Here is a 20,303-nt window from a genome sequence, read left to right as displayed (position 1 = left end):
TCTAACTAATGTAAGGTAGGAGCGCCCTCTAGCGGACTGGAGGTATAACATGTGTATCTAGTTCAAGATACCGCAAGGCTAATAAATGTCATTGCGTTATGTTCATTGTAGTGTCAATAAAGTTCATTGAAATTTAAATAGTTTGTTTGGCTATACAAATCAAGGGGAAAACGTGGACAGTTCACAAAGTAACTATTGGCAGTATTTGGTTGTCTGCATTGGTTGTTGCCAACTTGAAACCCAATCAGAATGGCGGAGGGGCGGAAAACTGAAATTGAACCCGTAGGTCCGATTCAGGGGGTGAGTCAGACGACAAGCAGACAGCTATGTGAAGGACGTACTGAAAACACCAAGAGAGAGGGTGCAGCGTAATGTACTTTACCCGGTGAATGCAGTTTCCCAATGTGTAAAGGACGTGTACAATCTGCTGAAAGTAAATATCTCAGTGTATGTGTTTTGTATCACTCTGTAACGATGCTATATCTGAGTAAAGAATTATCATGCTAGTCGATTAGCCTATTACCCTGGGTTTGCTGTAGTAGCAGCTCATGTTACTGTGTGTTAGCATATATTGATGTTAGCAGCCCGCTAAAGCTAAACTGAACTCAGTATGAAAAGTAATGAGTTTCATGACGAGTACAGTGACTGAGAAAAAACTGTCATGTCCACTCATTAGACCGAGAGGACCAGGAAGTACTCCTTGGACCTTAAAGACAAGTAGATGTCTTCCACTCAGCTTTTCCCTTCATCCGGACATGTTGACGAGTTCCCGCCTGTGTTTCACTCGTGGTTTCCATGGCCTTGACTCGCTTCATTCGTCAGCCATCACCCTGGTTCCAACTCACGGCCTGTGAGTAACAATAACCATGCACCTGCTATTTTATGTTGCTGCGTGACGTAGTCAAGTGAAACGGCCACTTGTTTTTGGTCACCACGCTCCCCAGCATGGACTCAGGCCTGCAACGTTTTATTCTGAAAAAAGAGACATGCTTTTGGGTTGTGTTCTTAAGTAGTATTGAGGGTGTGTGTGAGAGTGTGTGTGGGCCCTTTGGATAGGAGGTATATAGGTAACGAAATAAGACAAGTGTTTAAAGTCAAATGGAATTTAATTAGAAAGCCCATTATCAAAAGGTCAATACATTTAAGTGATGTGAAGTATCTTGTCCTTTGAATAATTGTTATTTTTATTATTGATATAGATTTTTGTTTTTACATTTACTAAATTCATAATTTGCACTTAAAGTATCGTGTGTGTCATGTTTACATTTCATGAAGGTGTATTTTGGGTTAGAAGTATAAATAGTGATTAAAGAAATTGTTCATTAGGGAACAAATACTTTAAAACATAATTCTTAGTAGGATTAAACAAAAGTATTATATCTATATTCCTGCTAAGTGGAGGCACCGTCGCCAATTAAAATTCATTTTTGTATAAAAGAAAAAGGGTTCGCTTAGGAATTTAATTTATTGTGCACATGTTAGCACGGCAGCCATTTGTTAAAAGTACCAAGGGCCCCGCCCATCGTACTACAAACCCCCGTTATACAGTGAAAACTATATAGCTACGTGGGACGGGTGTTACATATTTAACACAGAGAAATGCAGTTTAGGCGTTATTACACATTTATTACCACATCAAAAGTATCCAATAACACTAGTCCAGCCTGTTTAGTTTTGGTAGCATGGGTACCATTTTTAAAGCTGCAATCCATGACATTTCTCCCAAGGCTGTCATTTTGACGGTTTTTGGATTTTCAAAGTTTAATAACTTTGTGGGGGGAAAAAAGAAGATACAGACTCGCTGCTCTGTGAGTTCCCCTGAAATTGCATATATTTGCATTGAAATTAGTTTTAGATCAACTGCACACACACACACACACACCCACACACACACACACACACACACAAAGTTTTGATACCGGTTAAGTTTTACACACTCGAACTGCTTTAATCACCCTTCTAATCACCTGCTACGTTACAACTGAGGTCGCAACTTGTGTACGTCATAAGTACTCGCCTGTAATTTGAAGTGACCACACCATGACGCTACATTCCCCCTCTTCTAGATGTAACACAAAATACATTACAGCAACACAAACAACAGCTATGTTGCATAACTTGAGTGGCACAGATCCCTGAACACAACAGCATGAGTGGGGTGCAGCACATAGCAGGAACCTGACAAAGTCACACGCCAGATAAGACAAGATGGCATGTGTGACTGAGAAGGTACAGGATCACTAACAAGGACACGCAGTAATCAGTCACTGGAAGAACAACATGTCTCAGAGTGCCCACATTAGCTTCATCAGCCACTGGGCTAAGTGGTGATGTAATCCCAAAAGCGCTGGTTGGGGTGGCTGAGTTGTGGTGAAGAGTGAGTCAACCTGTCCAGCCTGCCTAGTTTACTCGTGCCTTCGAGTCAAACTGTCAGCCTGAGGTTTCCTTCGTGTTCCCTTCGTGTCTTCTGGTGCCCTGTTTAATCCTGTCCCCCTGTGTCTTCAAGAACCCCTCCAGCTCTGCCCTCTCCCACGGAGCCTACCCTCTCTCTTGGAACTCCCGGCCTTTGGTTTTGAACGAACCAGACTCTGGTTCAGACCTTGGTTTGGACTTTCAAGTGTGAAAGGGACCTAAAGGACTCACTCTCTCTCAGGGATTACGGACCCTGGAAAACCACGCTCGGACTTCGCTTGGATCACGGACACCTTACACACAGCCTGGACACACAACCCGCTGGTCACACACACACACACAGCCTGGACACACAACCCGCTGGTCACACACACACACAGCCTGGACACACAACCCGCTGGTCACACACACACACACATACAGCCTGGACACACAACCCGCTGGTCACACACACACACACACACACAACCTGGACACACAACCCGCTGGTCACACACACACAGCCTGGACACACAACCCGCTGGTCACACACACACAGCCTGGACACTCAACCCGCTGGTCACACACACACAGCCTGGACACACAACCCGCTGGTCACACACACACACAGCCTGGACACACAACCCGCTGGTCACACACACACACACAGCCTGGACACACAACCTGCTGGTCACACACACACAACCTGGACACACAACCCGCTGGTCACACACACACAGCCTGGACACACAACCCGCTGGTCACACACACACACAGCCTGGACACACAACCCGCTGGTCATTAGACACACGTCCCACAAACAAGCCAAACAGTGCACCATGCACAATGCACTTTATTCTCGTGTTTGTCCTTGTTCCGTCTAGCTAATGAATCCGCCGTCCCGGCGGCTAAAGAGTCCGCTGCCTCGGAACTGCCTCTTTTGGTTCCGCTCTGGCTGCCGCCATAACGGTTTCTTAACAGTGTAATGCATTAATATCTCAGCTGCATATTTATCTCGACGGAATATAGAGGTTAAAAACCGCGGGCCGTCAGTACACGGCCGTTCTGGTAGTTTTAGTATTTTTTAAACATTTTTTTTAGTTTAGGCTGCCTGCGTTAACTCTGTCCAAGGATGGATTTGAAGGGTGCAGACTACTTACCGGTAAGCCGCCGGCACGTGCACCACAGTGCTGCTGCTTATCCTCTTGTTGGTGTCTCATTTCTTCCACCCGAGTCAGAGTTTATGATCTCTTTCCAAGGTGAATTCCCTGCCTGAAATAGTTCAGTGAGACCAACAACCACTTTAATAATAGTAACAAAGTGATTTACAAGACAAAATAAAAAATGGTAGACAATGATTAAAAAAAATAACCTTTTAACTAAACATTTGGAGGGAAATATAGAAGCAAGAGGACCCACATATGAGAAAGAATAAAATAAGTCCAAATAAAACAATGTAAAATAATTATAATAATCAATACTCAATAAATACACAATACTAAAATATCTACTACTAATATTTTCGGCTGCTCCCGTTAGGGGGCGCCACAGCGCATCATCCGTTTCCATCTCTTCCTGTCCTCTGCATCTTCCTCTGTCACACCAGCCACCTCCATGTCCTCCCTCACCACATCCATAAACCTCCTCTTTGGCCTTCCTCTTCTCCTCTTCCCTAGCAGCTCCATATTCAGCATCCTTCTCCCAGTATACCCAGCATCCTTCTCCCAATATACCCAGCATCTCTCCTCCACACATGTCCAAACCATCTCAATCTTGCCTCTCTTGCTTTGTCTCTAAACCGTCCAACATGAGCGGTCCCTCTAATATAATCATTCCTAATCCTGTCCTTCTTCATCACTCCCAGTGAAAATCTTAGCATCTTCATCTCTGTCACCTCCACCTCCACCTCCTGTCTTTTCATCAGTGCCACTGTCTCCAAACCATATAACATAGTAGTTGGTCTCACAACCGTCCTGTAAACCTTCCCTTTAACTCTGGCTGGTACCCTTCTGTCACAAATCACTCCTGACACTCTTCTCCACCCACTCCACCCTGCCTGCACTCTCTTCTTCACCTCTCTCCTGCACTCCCCGTTACTTTGGACAGTTGACCCCAAGTATTTAAACTCATATGCCTTCGTCACCTCCACTCCTTGCATCCTCACCATTCCACTGTCCTCCCTCTCATTCACGCATAGGTATTCTGTCTTGCTCCTACTGACTTTCATTCCTCTTCTCTCCAGTGCATACCTCCACCTCTCCAGGCTCTCCTCAACCTGCACCCTACTCTCGCTAGAGATCACAATGTCATCCGCGAACGTCATCGTCCATGGAGACTCCTGCCTGATCTCGTCCGTCAACCTGTCCATCACCATTGCAAACAAGAAAGGGCTCAGAGCCGATCCTTGATGTAATCCCACCTCCACCTTGAACCCATCTGTCATTCCACCCACACACCTCACCACTGTCCGACTTCCCTCATACATATCCTGCACCACTCCTACATACTTCTGTGCAACTCCTGACTTCCTCATACAATACCACACCTCCTCTCTCGGCACCCTGTCATAAGCTTTCTCTAAATCTACAAAGACACAATGCAACTCTTTCTGACCTTCTCTATACTTCTCCATCAACATTCTCAAAGCAAACATCACATCTGTGGTGCTCTTTCCTGGCATGAAACCATACTGCTACTCGCTGACCATCACCTCTCCTCTTAACCTAGCTTCTATTGCTCTTTCCCATATCTTCATGCTGTGGCTGATTAACTTTATACCTCTGTAGTTACTACAGTTCTGCACATCGTCCTTGTTCTTGAAAACTGGTACCACTCCTCAGGCATCCTCTCACTTTTCAAAATTGTGTTAAACAATCTAGTTAAAAACCCCACTGCCATCTCTCCTAGACATCTCCATGCCTCCACAGGTACACTACCGTTCAAAAGTTTGGGATCACCCAAACAATTTCGTGTTTTCCATGAAAAGTCACACTTATTTACCACCATATGTTGTGAAATGAATAGAAAATAGAGTCAAGACATTGACAAGGTTAGAAATAATGATTTGTATTTGAAATAAGATTTTTTTTACATCAAACTTTGCTTTCGTCAAAGAATCCTCCATTTGCAGCAATTACAGCATTGCAGACCTTTGGCATTCTAGCTGTTAATTTGTTGAGGTAATCTGGAGAAATTGCACCCCACGCTTCCAGAAGCAGCTCCCACAAGTTGGATTGGTTGGATGGGCACTTCTTTGAGCAGATTGAGTTTCTGGAGCATCACATTTGTGGGGTCAATTAAACGCTCAAAATGGCCAGAAAAAGAGAACTTTCATCTGAAACTCGACAGTCTATTCTTGTTCTTAGAAATGAAGGCTATTCCATGCGAGAAATTGCTAAGAAATTGAAGATTTCCTACACCGGTGTGTACTACTCCCTTCAGAGGACAGCACAAACAGGCTCTAACAGGTACTATTTAATGAAGATGCCAGTTGGGGACCTGTGAGGCGTCTGTTTCTCAAACTAGAGACTCTAATGTACTTATCTTCTTGCTCAGTTGTGCAACGCGGCCTCCCACTTCTTTTTCTACTCTGGTTAGAGCCTGTTTGTGCTGTCCTCTGAAGGGAGTAGTACACACCGGTGTAGGAAATCTTCAATTTCTTAGCAATTTCTCGCATGGAATAGCCTTCATTTCTAAGAACAAGAATAGACTGTCGAGTTTCAGATGAAAGTTCTCTTTTTCTGGCCATTTTGCGCGTTTAATTGACCCCACAAATGTGATGCTCCAGAAACTCAATCTGCTCAAAGAAGTGCCCATCCAACCAATCCAACTTGTGGGAGCTGCTTCTGGAAGCGTGGGGTGCAATTTCTCCAGATTACCTCAACAAATTAACAGCTAGAATGCCAAAGGTCTGCAATGCTGTAATTGCTGCAAATGGAGGATTCTTTGACGAAAGCAAAGTTTGATGTAAAAAAAATCTTATTTCAAATACAAATCATTATTTCTAACCTTGTCAATGTCTTGACTCTATTTTCTATTCATTTCACAACATATGGTGGTGAATAAGTGTGACTTTTCATGGAAAACACAAAATTGTTTGGGTGATCCCAAACTTTTGAACGGTAGTGTATGTCATCAGGACCAACTGCCTTTCCACTCTTCAACCTCTTCATAGCTGCCCTCACTTCCTCCTTGTTAATCCACTGAACTTCCTGATTCACTATCCCCACATTATCCAACCTTCTCTCTCTCTCATTTTCTTCATTCATCAGCCCCTCAAAGTACTCCTTCCACCTCCTCAGCACACTCTCCTCGCTTGTCAGCACATTTCCATCTCTATCCTTGATCACCCTAACCTGCTGCACATCCTTTGCAGCTCGGTCCCTCTGTCTAGCCAATCGGTACAAGTGCTTTTCTCCTTCCTTAGTGTCTGACCTGTCATACATCTCACCATACACCTTTCCCTTTGCCTTTGCCACCTCTCTCTTTGCTTTACGCTGCATCTTCTTGTACTCCCGTCTACTTTCTTCATCTCTCTGACTATCCCACTTCTTTGCCAACCTCTTCCTCTGTATACTTTGCTGTACTTCCTCATTCCACCACCAAGTCTCCTTGTCTTCTTTCCTCTGTCCTGATGACACACCAAGTACCTTCCTAGCTGTCTCCCTCACTATTTCTGTAGTGGTTGCCCAGCCATCCGGCAAGTCTTCACTACCACCCAGTGTCTGTCTTAACTCCTGCCTGAACTCCACACAACAGTCTTCCTTCTTCAACTTCCACCATTTGATCTTCGGCTGTGTCTTCACTCGCTTCCTCTTCTTGGTCTCCAAAGTCATCCTACAGACCACCATCCGATGCTGCCTAGCTACGTTCTCCCCTGTCACCGCCTTGCAGTCTCCAATCCCTTTTAGATGGCTCCTTCTACATAAGATATAGTCCACCTGTGTGCACTTTCCTCCACTCTTGTACGTCACCCTGTGTTCCTCCCTCTTCTTGAAATATGTATTCACCGCAGCCATTTCCTTCCTTTCGCAAAATCGACCATCTGTCCTTCCACATTTTTCTCCTTGACTCCATACCTACCCATCACCTCCTCATCACCCATTTTCCCTTTACCAACATGTCCATTGAAGTCCACTCCAATCACCACCTCCTCCTTGGGTACCCTCTCCACCACGTCGTCCAACTCACTCCAGAATTCTTCTTTCTCTTCCATCTCACACCCAACTTGCGGGGCATATGCGCTGATAACATTTCCAGCTTCATACTCATCACTCTGTCTGACACTCTCTTCACCTCCAGCATGCACTTGACATACTCTTCCTTCAGAATTACCCCTACCCCATTTCTCCTCCCATTCACGCCATGGTAGAAGAGTTTGAACCCACCTCCGATATTCCTGGCTTTACTCCCCTACCACCTGGTCTCTTGCACACACAATATGCCTTCCTTTCTTCTCTCCCTCATATCAGACAGCTCTCTCCCTTTACCAGTCATAGTGCCAACATTCAAAGTGCTGACTCTCACCTCCACACGCCTACCCTTCCTCCTCTCTAGCTGCCTCTGGACATGCCTTCCCCCTCTCCTTCTCCTTCGCCCAACAGTAGCATAGTTTCCACCGGCACCCTGCTGGTTAACAGTACCAGTGGCGGTCGTTGGTAACCCGGGCCTCCACCGATCCAATATGGAAATATTATTTATGATCCGCATAGTTGATTTGGCAAAGATATTATGCCGGATGCCCTTCCTGACGCAACCCTCTCCATTTGTCCGGGCTTGGGACCGGCACTAAGAATGCTCTGGCTTGTGCATCCTAAGTGGCTGGGTTACATAGTAATAAAATATAAATGAGATAAATGATAAATTCGGACCGCAAATCCTGGATAAGCAAACTTATAAAAGTGTGTTTTCAATAGGGATTTAAAAGAGGATAAGGAGCTTGTCAGTCTGATCTCCTCAGGGAGATTGTTTCAGAGTGTAGGGGCCCCAGCAGAAAAAGCACGCTCATCCTTTTTACTCAGCCTAAATTGTGGAAGGGCTAAAAGAGCCTTGGTTGAGCAGCTGAAGTTATGACTGGGCATGTATGGTGTCAGAACATCTGGAATGTATTTGGGTGCGAGTCCAGAGTGGGCCTTAAAAGTTAACAATCTAAAAGGTAACAAATGAGTCTTCTCTGAGGGTTCAATTTTGAAATGTGTTACAAAGTTAGGGTAACACAATGCAGGGATTTTACTCAGAGCTTGCCTGAGGTCACAGAAGACCTCCTCTACCACACTGGTCCCCTGGAGCTTGCTATGCTTGACTTCCGGGTTAAGTCTTTAAGTACAGCAGCTCTGGTAGAGCTGATATTCCAAGGAAGGACTTGAGAATAGGTTTCAGGAAGGGCACAGTACTCTGTCTTTTGCAGTTCTTTGACTGCAAAATATCACCTGACAATACTTGGGCCTTTGTCTGTTGCAGCACTCTTGCAATCATCATTTCTTTGGATCCTCATCTTGTTGGGACTCAGTTATGAGGGTCTGCTCAGGAAGATTGAGCTCCCTCTGTGCCTCAGTCATTGCTGCCTTCTTCTTCCAACTGTGGGAGAAGTACCCCACCAACTTCTTGCAAAGCCCTGTTGCATTTTTCATTGCATTTTCTGAAACAAATGGGGAAAAAAATGGTGTACTTCATGCAATTAGGGCAGCACAGTGGTGCAGTGGTTAGCGCGGTCGCCTCACAGCAAGAAGGTCCAGGGTTCGAGACTCGGGGTAGTCCCACCTTGGTGGGTCACCCCGGGTCGTCCTCTGTGTGGAGTTTGCATGTTCTCCCCGTGTCTGCGTGGGTTTCCTCCGGGGGCTGCGGTTTCCTCCCACAGTCCAAAGACATGTAGGTCAGGTGACTCGGCCATACTGAATTGTACCTAGGAATGAATGTGTGTGTGTGTATGTGTGTGTGTGTGTGTATGTGTGTGTGTGTGTGTGTGTGTGTGTGTGTGTGTGTGTGTGTGTGTGTGTGTGTGTGTGTGTGTGTGTGTGTGTGTTTGTGTATGTGTGTTGGCCTGGCGGCCTGTCCAAGGTGTCTCCCCGCCTGCCACCCAATGACTGCTGGAATAGGCTCCAGCATCCCTGCGACCCTGAGAGCAGGCTAAGCGGTTAAGATAATGGGTGGATGGATGGACATCATACAATTAAAGTTTTTTGGTCCTAGGCTATCACAAGCACACACACACACACACACACACACACACACACACACACACACACACACACACACACACACACACACACACACACACACACACACACACACACACACATACACCATCATCATCATTCAGGGTTGAGGTCGAGTATGACTTTCCTCCGTCTTGGTCCTTGTGGGTCTTCAGGTGGGCTTAGAGGCTGATCCCGGAGCCACATATTTTGGGGCAACGTGGGGAAGCGTTGAGGATGTGTTTGAGCCTTTCTGGTAACTCGCTCCTTTCTGAGTCTGCGTTTGTTTTCAGCAGCACAGTGGATGTTATGGTTCCAGTGCCCAGCATCCTCACGGACAGGCAGTCCAGGGAGAGTGCTGTCCAGTCTTCAGGCCTCCCTGTTTTTTGTTGCTTGTTCCCAGGTGTGAGGGTCGATGCCAAACCATCTGATGTGGGCCTGGATGTTATCTTTATATCACTTATTTTGTCCTCCAGGGACATGGCGTCCTGTCATGAGCTGAGAGTAGAGGACAGCTTGGTATCTGATGACTAGTAGGGCATACGTGCTGATGGCTTGGATCTTATTCTTCACATTGAGCTGGCTCCTCAGGACCTGCCTCACTCCCAGGAGGTATTTGGCTGTAGCTGAGATCCTTGCTGCATTTGCCTGTGGAATACCCAGATACCTGTAATTGTCCTGTATGTCTGTTATCCTGCCATCTGGAAATTCAACCCCTTCACTGCTCACCACATTTCCTCTTTTTGCCACCATTCAATCACACTTATCTTGTCCTAATGACATCCCGATGTCATCACTGTTGATCCTGGTGAGGTGGCTCAGCGAGTCAATGTCTCACTCATTCCTGACATCAAGCTTGACGTCATCCATGTATAGGGGGTGGCTGATGGTAGAACCACTTCTGAACCTCTACCCATATCCACTCTTTGTGATGATCTGACTGAGGAGGTTCAGGCCTATGCAGAACAGCAGCAGGAATAGTGCATTGCCTTGGTAGATGCCACATGTTTTTTGTTTTATTTTGAGATCCCTATAAGACATTATTGATCACTGTGACAAATATGTGAGAGCACACCATTTGCCCCATCATCCATCTCAATTATTACCAGGTGTTGGATTTGGTGCGGCCTGAACTCAGGTGCTGCTGACCAACTCCAAGGGAGGATTTAAGCAGTAGCCTTGGAGTTGTTAGGGGCTGTAGGACGCCAGAGTGTAGATGTGTGCACATGGTGTTCATTTCAGTTCAATTGTTGCGAGCTCGGTTTTGTTCATTTAAAGCCCAATTATTATGAGTTGAGTTTTGTTCAGTTGAGCTAACTGTTAATTTGTTTCTTTGCTTTGTACATATTATTGTTTCACATGTAGCTGCACCCTGTAAGTACATCATTTTTATGGAAACTGTTTTGAGACTGCCTCCTACATTTTAGCCACTCGGGCCAGACTTCCCCACAATCCCCATAAGGAAATTACACTCTGCATCTAACCCATGCTATCTGTGTAGCTAGGGGCAGTGGGCAGCAGCCGGGGACCAACTCCAGTTCGTCTTGCCATGCCTCGGTCAGGGGCACAGACAGGAGTATTAACCCTGACATGCGCGTCTTTTTGATGGTGGGGGAAACAAGAGCACTCAGAGAAAACCCACTGCAGACACGGGGAGAACATGCAAACTCCACACAGAGGATGACCTGGGATGACCCCCAAGGTGGGAAAACCCCGGGGTTCGAACCCAGAACCTTGTTGCTGTGAGGCAACAGCACTAACCACTGTGCCACCGTGCCGCCCAATTGGATGGTTACCTTTGTGGTTGTCTGTGAGTTGGCCTCTGGTGTTTTCCACTGCCGCTTTGAGTTCTTGATGAAGGCTATTAATATCCTGCTGGCCTTGTATAGGAGGGTTTCCGTGCAACGTCATCACAGAGATGCGTGCACAACTAGGGGGCAGAAAGCAGCTACAGCGCAGATATTTTAACCAAGATAAAGCTCAAATACAGCAGAGATGACGCGCAGTTGAGCAATAAACTGCACAAACTGCCAAAAGGATGGATGGAAAATGTTCAACATTTTCATTGTTGAACCGCTTTGGTAGCTCTCAGAAGATTACGAGATGCATAAATCTTTTGAGAGCTACCAAATGTTGAACATTTTCATTGTCGTTGTTGAACTGCTTTGGTAGCTCTCAAAAGATTATGCATCTCATAATCTTTTGAGAGCTACCAAAGTGGTTTTGCCCCCTGGCTGCGCATGCAACCAGTAATGCTTGTAAACAGGAAACCCGTCTATAGTGCTCAGCACTCTAGTAACCATGTGTGGGGCATTGAATCGTAGGCTTTCTTGCACTCAATCCAGGCTGTGCTCAGGTTTGTCTGTCTGGTCTTAGAGTCTTGGGTGACTGCTCTATCAACCAGTAACTGATGCTTTGACCCTCTGGTGTTGTTCCCAATTCCTTTCGCTTGTGTATTGACTCATGTGCCCATTCAGCTTAGCTGCTATGATGCCTGACAGGATCTTCCATGTTGTGGAGAGGCAGGTTATCGGCCAATGTGGGGATCCTTCATTATCAGTATTGTTCTCCCCTGTGTTAGCCAGTCAGGGTGAGACCCTGATGTTAGCAGCTGGTCCATCTATGCCGCCAGGTGGTCTTGGAGTGTTGTTGGCTTCTTCATCCAGTATCGTGAATCATGTCATATCATGACTGCAGGTATCCCCACCCTTATAAACAATACAGTTGCATAACGTTTGAAACTAACAAATAGTTTAATATGCTCCTGAAGCTGTGTCTTCAGTCCACATACTTCACATACAGGGGGCAGTACTATTGGCAGAGGCATGGGTGTGCTATGGCTTCCCCAGTCTCACCTGTAGTGGCCAACTTGCATATGGTGGAAGTGGAAGAGAGGCTTTGATGTCCTATCCAGGGACACCACCTAGCCATTGGTTCAGATTTGTGGATGACACCTGAGTTAAAATTAAATCTCAGGATGTAGCACATTTCACCGAGCACATTAACTCTGTGGACAGACAAGACATCAAGTTCACCAGGGAGGATGTGAAAAATGACAGGGTAGCCTTCTTACACTGTGACATTGAAATTGGTGATGGGGGACATTTGATTGTTGATGTTTACCGTAAACCAACACATACTGATCTGTACTTAAGGTTTGACTCTCATCATCCATTGGAGCACAAACTAGGAGTCATCAGGACGCTGGACCACCAAGCTGACAACATCCCCACCGACACAGCGGCTGGGGAAGAGGAGAAATCCCACATTAAACAGGCCCTGGTTAAGTGTGGTTATCCTAACTGGGCGTTTGTCAAAGCCAGGAAGACGCCCAAACAGTGCACCAGCCAATTGAAGAAAGGAGAAGGACAACAGCTGCCTAATCATAAACCAGTGGTGAGTCCATATGTGATGGGAGTGTCGGAAAAGTTGAGATGAGTATTTTCCAAACACCGCATCTCGCTTGCTTTCAAACCCCAAAATACACTGCACCAGAAGTTGATCCATCCCAAGGATCGGATTCCCCGGCACAAACAAAGCAATATAGTGTAGCTGTTAAGTGCCAGGAGGATTAGCATGACTTGCACATCGGGTAAACCAAACAGATGCTGGCTGAGGATGGCACAACACAGGAGAGCTAACATGTCAGACCAGGACTCCACAGTCTACACCATCTACATCTACAGGCCAGTGGCCACTCTTTCAAGGATGAGGATGTGCACATCCTTGATAGATAGGTAGGAACGATGGTTTGAATGAGGAATCAGTGTTAAGAGGGAATGACCATCCCTGAAATGGGGGGTGCGGGGGGGCTAAGAGTACATCTGTCACCATCTTACAATGCTGTGATTGCAATTATTCATCAATCCTCTGTGAATAGTACACATGGCCATTGTAACTGTAGTTAATGGTCACGCCCATATTTGCATATGAAACCAATCGTTTTTGGATGTTATGCCACTGCATAGTTTGTAAAGGTGGGGACACCTGCAGTCAGGTGAGCTTGAAGAGGTCACTTAGATGTTGATGAAATGTTTCTCTCTCAATAAATGTGTCCAGACAAACTGATTAAAATTTATTTGATGTAGCTCATGTCAAGAACATTGAAATGTGCCAGCCATCACAACTGACTGTTTGTGGAACAGTTTTTGCAGTCAAGAATTACCCAAGAAGATTATGTCTGATGATAAGACAGAGAGTTCGGGAATAGCTGTTTCTGAAGGAAACCCACAAGACAATGCAAAACCATCTGAGACTGACAATCAAGACCAAGATATACCCAAAGAGTCACAAAAGGGGATGTCATCTGAAAGATGTGCACAAAGGACTGCGTCTAAGCCAAGTTATATGAAGGACTGTGAGTGTTGGGGGGAGTTGATTTATTCAGTGTAAAGGTAAACCAACTAACAGGGGATGCACTGCTAAATTATTGTTCTGCAGGTGAGGAAAACAACTTCAGGGGGAAGGAAGGTAGTAAATGGTGTGTTACGGCACGAATGCCTGTAGATGGAAATGAAGGCCTAGTTAAACTGGAGTCAACATCTATTGTTAAGCAGTGAAGAAGCGTGTGCAAAAGAAAGTGGTAATTCCGTGGGGCGTCTGGGTAGCGTAGCGGTCTATTCTGTTGCCTACCAACACAGGGATCCCTGTGTTACCTCCGGCTTGGTCGGAGACACAATTGGCCGTGTCTGCGGGTGGGAAGCTGGACGTGAGTATGTGTCCTGGTCACTGCACTACCACCTCCTCTGGTTGGTCGGTCTGTTGGGGCCCCTGTTTGGGGAGAGGGGGAACTGATGGAAACTGGTAGGTGATTCTCACACGCACCTCATCCCCCTGGTGAAACTCCTCACTGTCAGGTGAAAAGAAGTGGCTGGCGACTCCACATGTACCGGAGGAGACGTGGTAGTCTGCAGCCCTCCCCGGATAGGCAGAGGGTGTGGAGCACTGGGCGGGATGGCTTAGAAGAGTAGGGTAATTGCCAGGTACAATTTGGGAGAAAAAGGGGGAACCCCCCCACCCCAAAAAAAAGAAGGTGGCAATGCCCTGTGTTGAGACCTGTGTTGTGTTGGTCAGTAAACAGGCTGAGTTTACTGTGGCTGTCTGTAGCCTTCAGACATCACAGTTTACTATGGCTGTCTGTAGCCTTCAGACATCACAGTTTACTATGGCTGTCTGTAGCCTTCAGGCATCACAGTTTACTCTGGCTGTCTGTAGCCTTCAGGCATCACAGTTTAGTCTGGCTGTCTGTAGCCTTCTGGCATCACAGTTTAGTCTGGCTGTCTGTAGCCTTCAGACATCACAGTTTACTCTAGCTGTCTGTAGCCTTCAGACATCACAGTTTACGCTGGCTCTCTGTAGCCTTCAGACATCACAGTTTACTCTAGCTGTCTGTAGCCTTCAGACATCACAGTTTACGCTGGCTCTCTGTAGCCTTCAGACATCACAGTTTACTATGGCTCTCTGTAGCCTTCAGACATCACAGTTTAGTCTAGCTGTCTGTAGCCTTCAGACATCACAGTTTAGTCTAGCTGTCTGTAGCCTTCAGACATCACAGTTTAGTCTGGCTGTCTGTAGCCTTCAGACATCATAGTTTACTCTGGCTGTCTGTAGCCTTCAGACATCATAGTTTACTCTGGCTGTCTGTATCCGTAAGACATCACAGTTTATTCTGGCTGTCTGTAGCCTTCAGACATCATAGTTTACTCTGGCTGTCTGTATCCGTAAGACATCACAGTTTACTCTGGCTGTCTATATCCTTCAGACATCACAGTTTAGTCTGGCTGTCTGTAGCCCTCAGGCATCACAGTTTACTCTAGCTGTCTGTAGCCTTCAGACATAACAGTTTACTTTAGCTGTCTGTAGCCTTCAGACATAACAGTTTACACTGGCTGTCTGTAGCCTTCAGACATCACAGTTTATTCTGGCTGTCTGTAGCCTTCTGGCATCACAGTTTAGTCTAGCTGTCTGTAGCCTTCAGGCATCACAGTTTAGTCTGGCTGTCTGTAGCCTTCAGACATCACAGTTTACTCTGGCTGTCTGTAGCCTTCAGACATCACAGTTTAGTCTGGCTGTCTGTAGCCTTCAGACATCACAGTTTACTCTGGCTGTCTGTAGCCTTCAGACATCATAGTTTACTCTGGCTGTCTGTAGCCTTCAGAAATCACAGTTTACTCTGGCTGTCTGTATCCTTCAGACATTAGAGTTTACTCTGGCTGTCTGTAGCCTTCAGAAATCACAGTTTACTCTGGCTGTCTGTAGCCTTCAGACATCACAGTTTACTCTGGCTGTCTGTAGCCTTCAGAAATCACAGTTTACTCTGGCTGTCTGTAGCCTTCAGAAATCACAGTTTACTCTGGCTGTCTGTAGCCTTCAGACATTACAGTTTACTCTGGCTGTCTGTATCCTTCAGACATTAGAGTTTACTCTGGCTGTCTGTATCCTTCAGACATCACAGTTTACTCTGGCTGTCTGTAGCCTTCAGACATCACAGTTTACTCTGGCTGTCTGTAGCCTTCAGACATCACAGTTTACTCTGGCTGTCTGTAGCCTTCAGAAATCACAGTTTACTCTGGCTATCTGTAGCCTTCAGACATCACAGTTTACTCTGGCTGTCTGTAGCCTTCAGACATTACAGTTTACTCTGGCTGTCTGTAGCCTTCAGACATCACAGTTTACTCTGGCTGTCTGTAGCCTTCAGAAATCACAGTTTACTCTGGCTGTCTGTAGCCTTCAGACATCACAGTTTACTCTGGCTGTCTGTATCCTTCAGACATTAGAGTTTACTCTGGCTGTCTGTATCCTTCAGACATCACAGTTTACTCTGGCTGTCTGTAGCCTTCAGACATCACAGTTTACTCTGGCTGTCTGTAGCCTTCAGACATCACAGTTTACTCTGGCTGTCTGTAGCCTTCAGACATCACAGTTTACTCTGGCTGTCTGTAGCCTTCAGAAATCACAGTTTACTCTGGCTGTCTGTAGCCTTCAGACATCACAGTTTACTCTGGCTGTCTGTAGCCTTCAGACATCACAGTTTACTCTGGCTGTCTGTAGCCTTCAGAAATCACAGTTTACTCTGGCTGTCTGTAGCCTTCAGACATTACAGTTTACTCTGGCTGTCTGTAGCCTTCAGACATTAGAGTTTACTCTGGCTGTCTGTTGCCTTCAGACAGCACAGTTTACTCTGGCTGTCTGTAGCCTTCAGAAATCACAGTTTACTCTGGCTGTCTGTAGCCTTCAGAAATCACAGTTTACTCTGGCTGTCTGTAGCCTTCAGACATCACAGTTTACTCTGGCTGTCTGTAGCCTTCAGACATCACAGTTTACTCTGGCTGTCTGTAGCCTTCAGAAATCACAGTTTACTCTGGCTGTCTGTAGCCTTCAGGCATCACAGTTTACTCTGGCTGTCTGTAGCCTTCAGAAATCACAGTTTACTCTGGCTGTCTGTAGCCTTCAGACATCACAGTTTACTCTGGCTGTCTGTAGCCTTCAGACATCACAGTTTACTCTGGCTGTCTGTAGCCTTCAGAAATCACAGTTTACTCTGGCTGTCTGTAGCCTTCAGACATTACAGTTTACTCTGGCTGTCTGTATCCTTCAGACATTAGAGTTTACTCTGGCTGTCTGTAGCCTTCAGACATTAGAGTTTACTCTGGCTGTCTGTATCCTTCAGACATCACAGTTTACTCTGGCTGTCTGTAGCCTTCAGACATCACAGTTTACTCTGGCTGTCTGTAGCCTTCAGACATCACAGTTTACTCTGGCTGTCTGTAGCCTTCAGACATCACAGTTTACTCTGGCTGTCTGTAGCCTTCAGACATCACAGTTTACTCTGGCTGTCTGTAGCCTTCAGAAATCACAGTTTACTCTGGCTGTCTGTAGCCTTCAGACATCACAGTTTACTCTGGCTGTCTGTAGCCTTCAGACATCACAGTTTACTCTGGCTGTCTGTAGCCTTCAGAAATCACAGTTTACTCTGGCTGTCTGTAGCCTTCAGACATTACAGTTTACTCTGGCTGTCTGTATCCTTCAGACATTAGAGTTTACTCTGGCTGTCTGTTGCCTTCAGACAGCACAGTTTACTCTGGCTGTCTGTAGCCTTCAGGCATCACAGTTTACTCTGGCTGTCTGTAGCCTTCAGAAATCACAGTTTACTCTGGCTGTCTGTAGCCTTCAGACATCACAGTTTACTCTGGCTGTCTGTAGCCTTCAGACATCACAGTTTACTCTGGCTGTCTGTAGCCTTCAGAAATCACAGTTTACTCTGGCTGTCTGTAGCCTTCAGACATTACAGTTTACTCTGGCTGTCTGTATCCTTCAGACATTAGAGTTTACTCTGGCTGTCTGTTGCCTTCAGACAGCACAGTTTACTCTGGCTGTCTGTAGCCTTCAGACATTACAGTTTACTCTGGCTGTCTGTAGCCTTCAGACATTAGAGTTTACTCTGGCTGTCTGTTGCCTTCAGACAGCACAGTTTACTCTGGCTGTCTGTAGCCTTCAGGCAGCACAGTTTACTCTGGCTGTCTGTAGCCTTCAGGCAGCACTTAACAGTTGTTACTGCGCACCAAGCTGCAATGCAATCCTTCAGGGCTGTTGCCCAAGATGGAACTAAAATGTCTACTTTTTGGCAGTTACAAGTTCAGAATGTTACGAGATGAATCTAAAACATGATATTATTTCTGGATGGAATTATATAGTATGATGACATGTAGATATCAACCCACTAGAATCCATTAGAATATAACAATTTACTTAGGAATTGTTTTTTCCCCCCATGTCTTCCTGTTATTGAAAAACACGGATTTCTGCCGTATTACTAAGCTGTGTTGGGCCTTGTAGGCTGAATATGGAGCTACGTTGTGTAGATATGATCTGGTGTTGTCCTCTTAGCATGAGGAGGGAGGTTCTGAGCTGTGTTTTGTTATGGAAATCAGGAGCCTCATTACCATGTCAGACACCTGCAAGTGTGATTTGTCACCCCTTTGGCACACACAAACGCGTGTCGTCATTTCACACACACACACACACACATGCACGCACAATCATGCACACCCACACAAACGCACTGCTGTTCCTTTTCCCCTCCCCCCCTGGAAGCTTTTTCCTTTGTCCACTCACTTAAAGAAGCACTGAACAAAGAGCAGCCTTACAACATACACATGTATACATATACATATCCATATACATGTGGTAGGGCTGAACGATGTGGGGCAATAATCTACAACAATATATTAGAACAATATTGCGATTAAGATTCAGTATGCAATTTTTTAAGCTCATTATCTTCTGTGTTGTCCACTAAAACACAAGCAATAAAACATTCTATAGTGTGACCATCGCAACAGTCAATATATAAACTGCTCTTTCCTGTAGGCCTGGCCTACATGATGATGACATGTAGGCCAGGCCTACGTTATGATGACAGTAGTCCAGGCCTACGCTATGATGACAGTGGGCCAGACCTACATTATGATGACAGTAGGCCAGACCTATGTTATGATGACATGTAGGCCAGGTCTACTTCATGATGATATGTAGGCCAGGTCTATGTTATGATGACATCTAGGCCAAGTCTACATTATGATGACATCTAGGCCAGCCCTACATTATGAAGAGATGTAGGCCAGGCCTACATTATGATGACATGTAGGCCAGGTCTACTTCATGATGATATGTATGCCAGGTCTATGTTATGATGACATCTAGGCCAGGCCCACATTATGATGACATGTAGGCCAGGACTACATAATGATGACATGTAGGCCAGACCTACGTTATGATGACATGTAGGCCAGGTCTATGTTATGATGACATCTAGGCTAAGTCTACATTATGATGACATCTAGGCCAGCCCTACATTATGAAGAGATGTAGGCCAGGCCTACATTATGATGACATGTAGGCCAGGGCTACATAATGATGACATGTAGGCCAGACCTACGTTATGATGACATGTAGGCCAGGTCTATGTTATGATGATATGTAGGCCAGGTCTATGTTATGATGACTTGTAGGCCAGCCATTTTGATGACATGAGAGGAATTGATGCATGACTTGATATGAATAACATACCTTTAGTTATTTAAATGTAAAAAGACAAACCCACACCCCTCACCCTCTCCAGCCACAACACAACCAACTGCACTCCCTGCCAGCCACTCTGCCCTCCCCACCGAACCCCCACCCACACTCAGGATCTGTGTTGAGGATATGTGCCAGCTCTTCCAGAGATGGAAGACCAGGAAGGCACCGGGCCCAGATGGCGTGTCACCCTCCTGTCTGAAAGTCTGTGCTGACCAGCTGGCCCCCATTTTCAAACTGATCTTCAGCAGATCACTGGAGTTGTGTGAAGTCCCCTCCTGCTTCAAGAGCTCTACTATCATCCTGATCCCCAAGAAACCCCATATCACAGGATTAAATGACTACAGGTCCATTGCCCTAATGTCTGTGGTCATGAAATCCTTCAAGAGACTGGTGTTGGCCCACCTGAAGGAAATCACAGGCCCCCTACTCGACTCCCTGCAGTTTGCGTACCGAATTGGAGGTGCTGACTCTCATCCCGGCCATTTCACACTCAGTTGCAAACCGCCCCAGTACACGCTGGAGGTCACGTTCTGATGAAGCACTTTAGAAAATGCAACTTGATTGATTTCTTGATTGATTGATTGATTGATTGATTGATTGATTGATTGATTGATTGATTGATTGATTGACTGATTGAAT

General features: G+C 45.8%; 1 protein-coding gene across 1 annotated transcript in view; it reads left to right on the top strand.

The window, feature by feature from the left end:
• The first annotated feature begins 779 nt into the window (after positions 1 to 779).
• Positions 780 to 20,303, top strand: part of LOC130131967 (contactin-associated protein-like 2) — a 285,127-nt gene continuing 265,603 nt past the window's right edge. The window contains exon 1 of the mRNA XM_056301695.1: positions 780 to 850. Within this exon, the coding sequence (XP_056157670.1) occupies positions 796 to 850 (55 nt within the window). The 5' untranslated portion in view covers positions 780 to 795. The remainder of the gene's footprint in view (positions 851 to 20,303) is intronic.

This window comes from Lampris incognitus, unplaced genomic scaffold, assembly GCF_029633865.1.
Source record: "Lampris incognitus isolate fLamInc1 unplaced genomic scaffold, fLamInc1.hap2 H_2, whole genome shotgun sequence".
Taxonomy (NCBI): Eukaryota; Metazoa; Chordata; class Actinopteri; order Lampriformes; family Lampridae; genus Lampris; species Lampris incognitus.
This window is presented reverse-complemented; position numbering and strand designations above follow the sequence as displayed.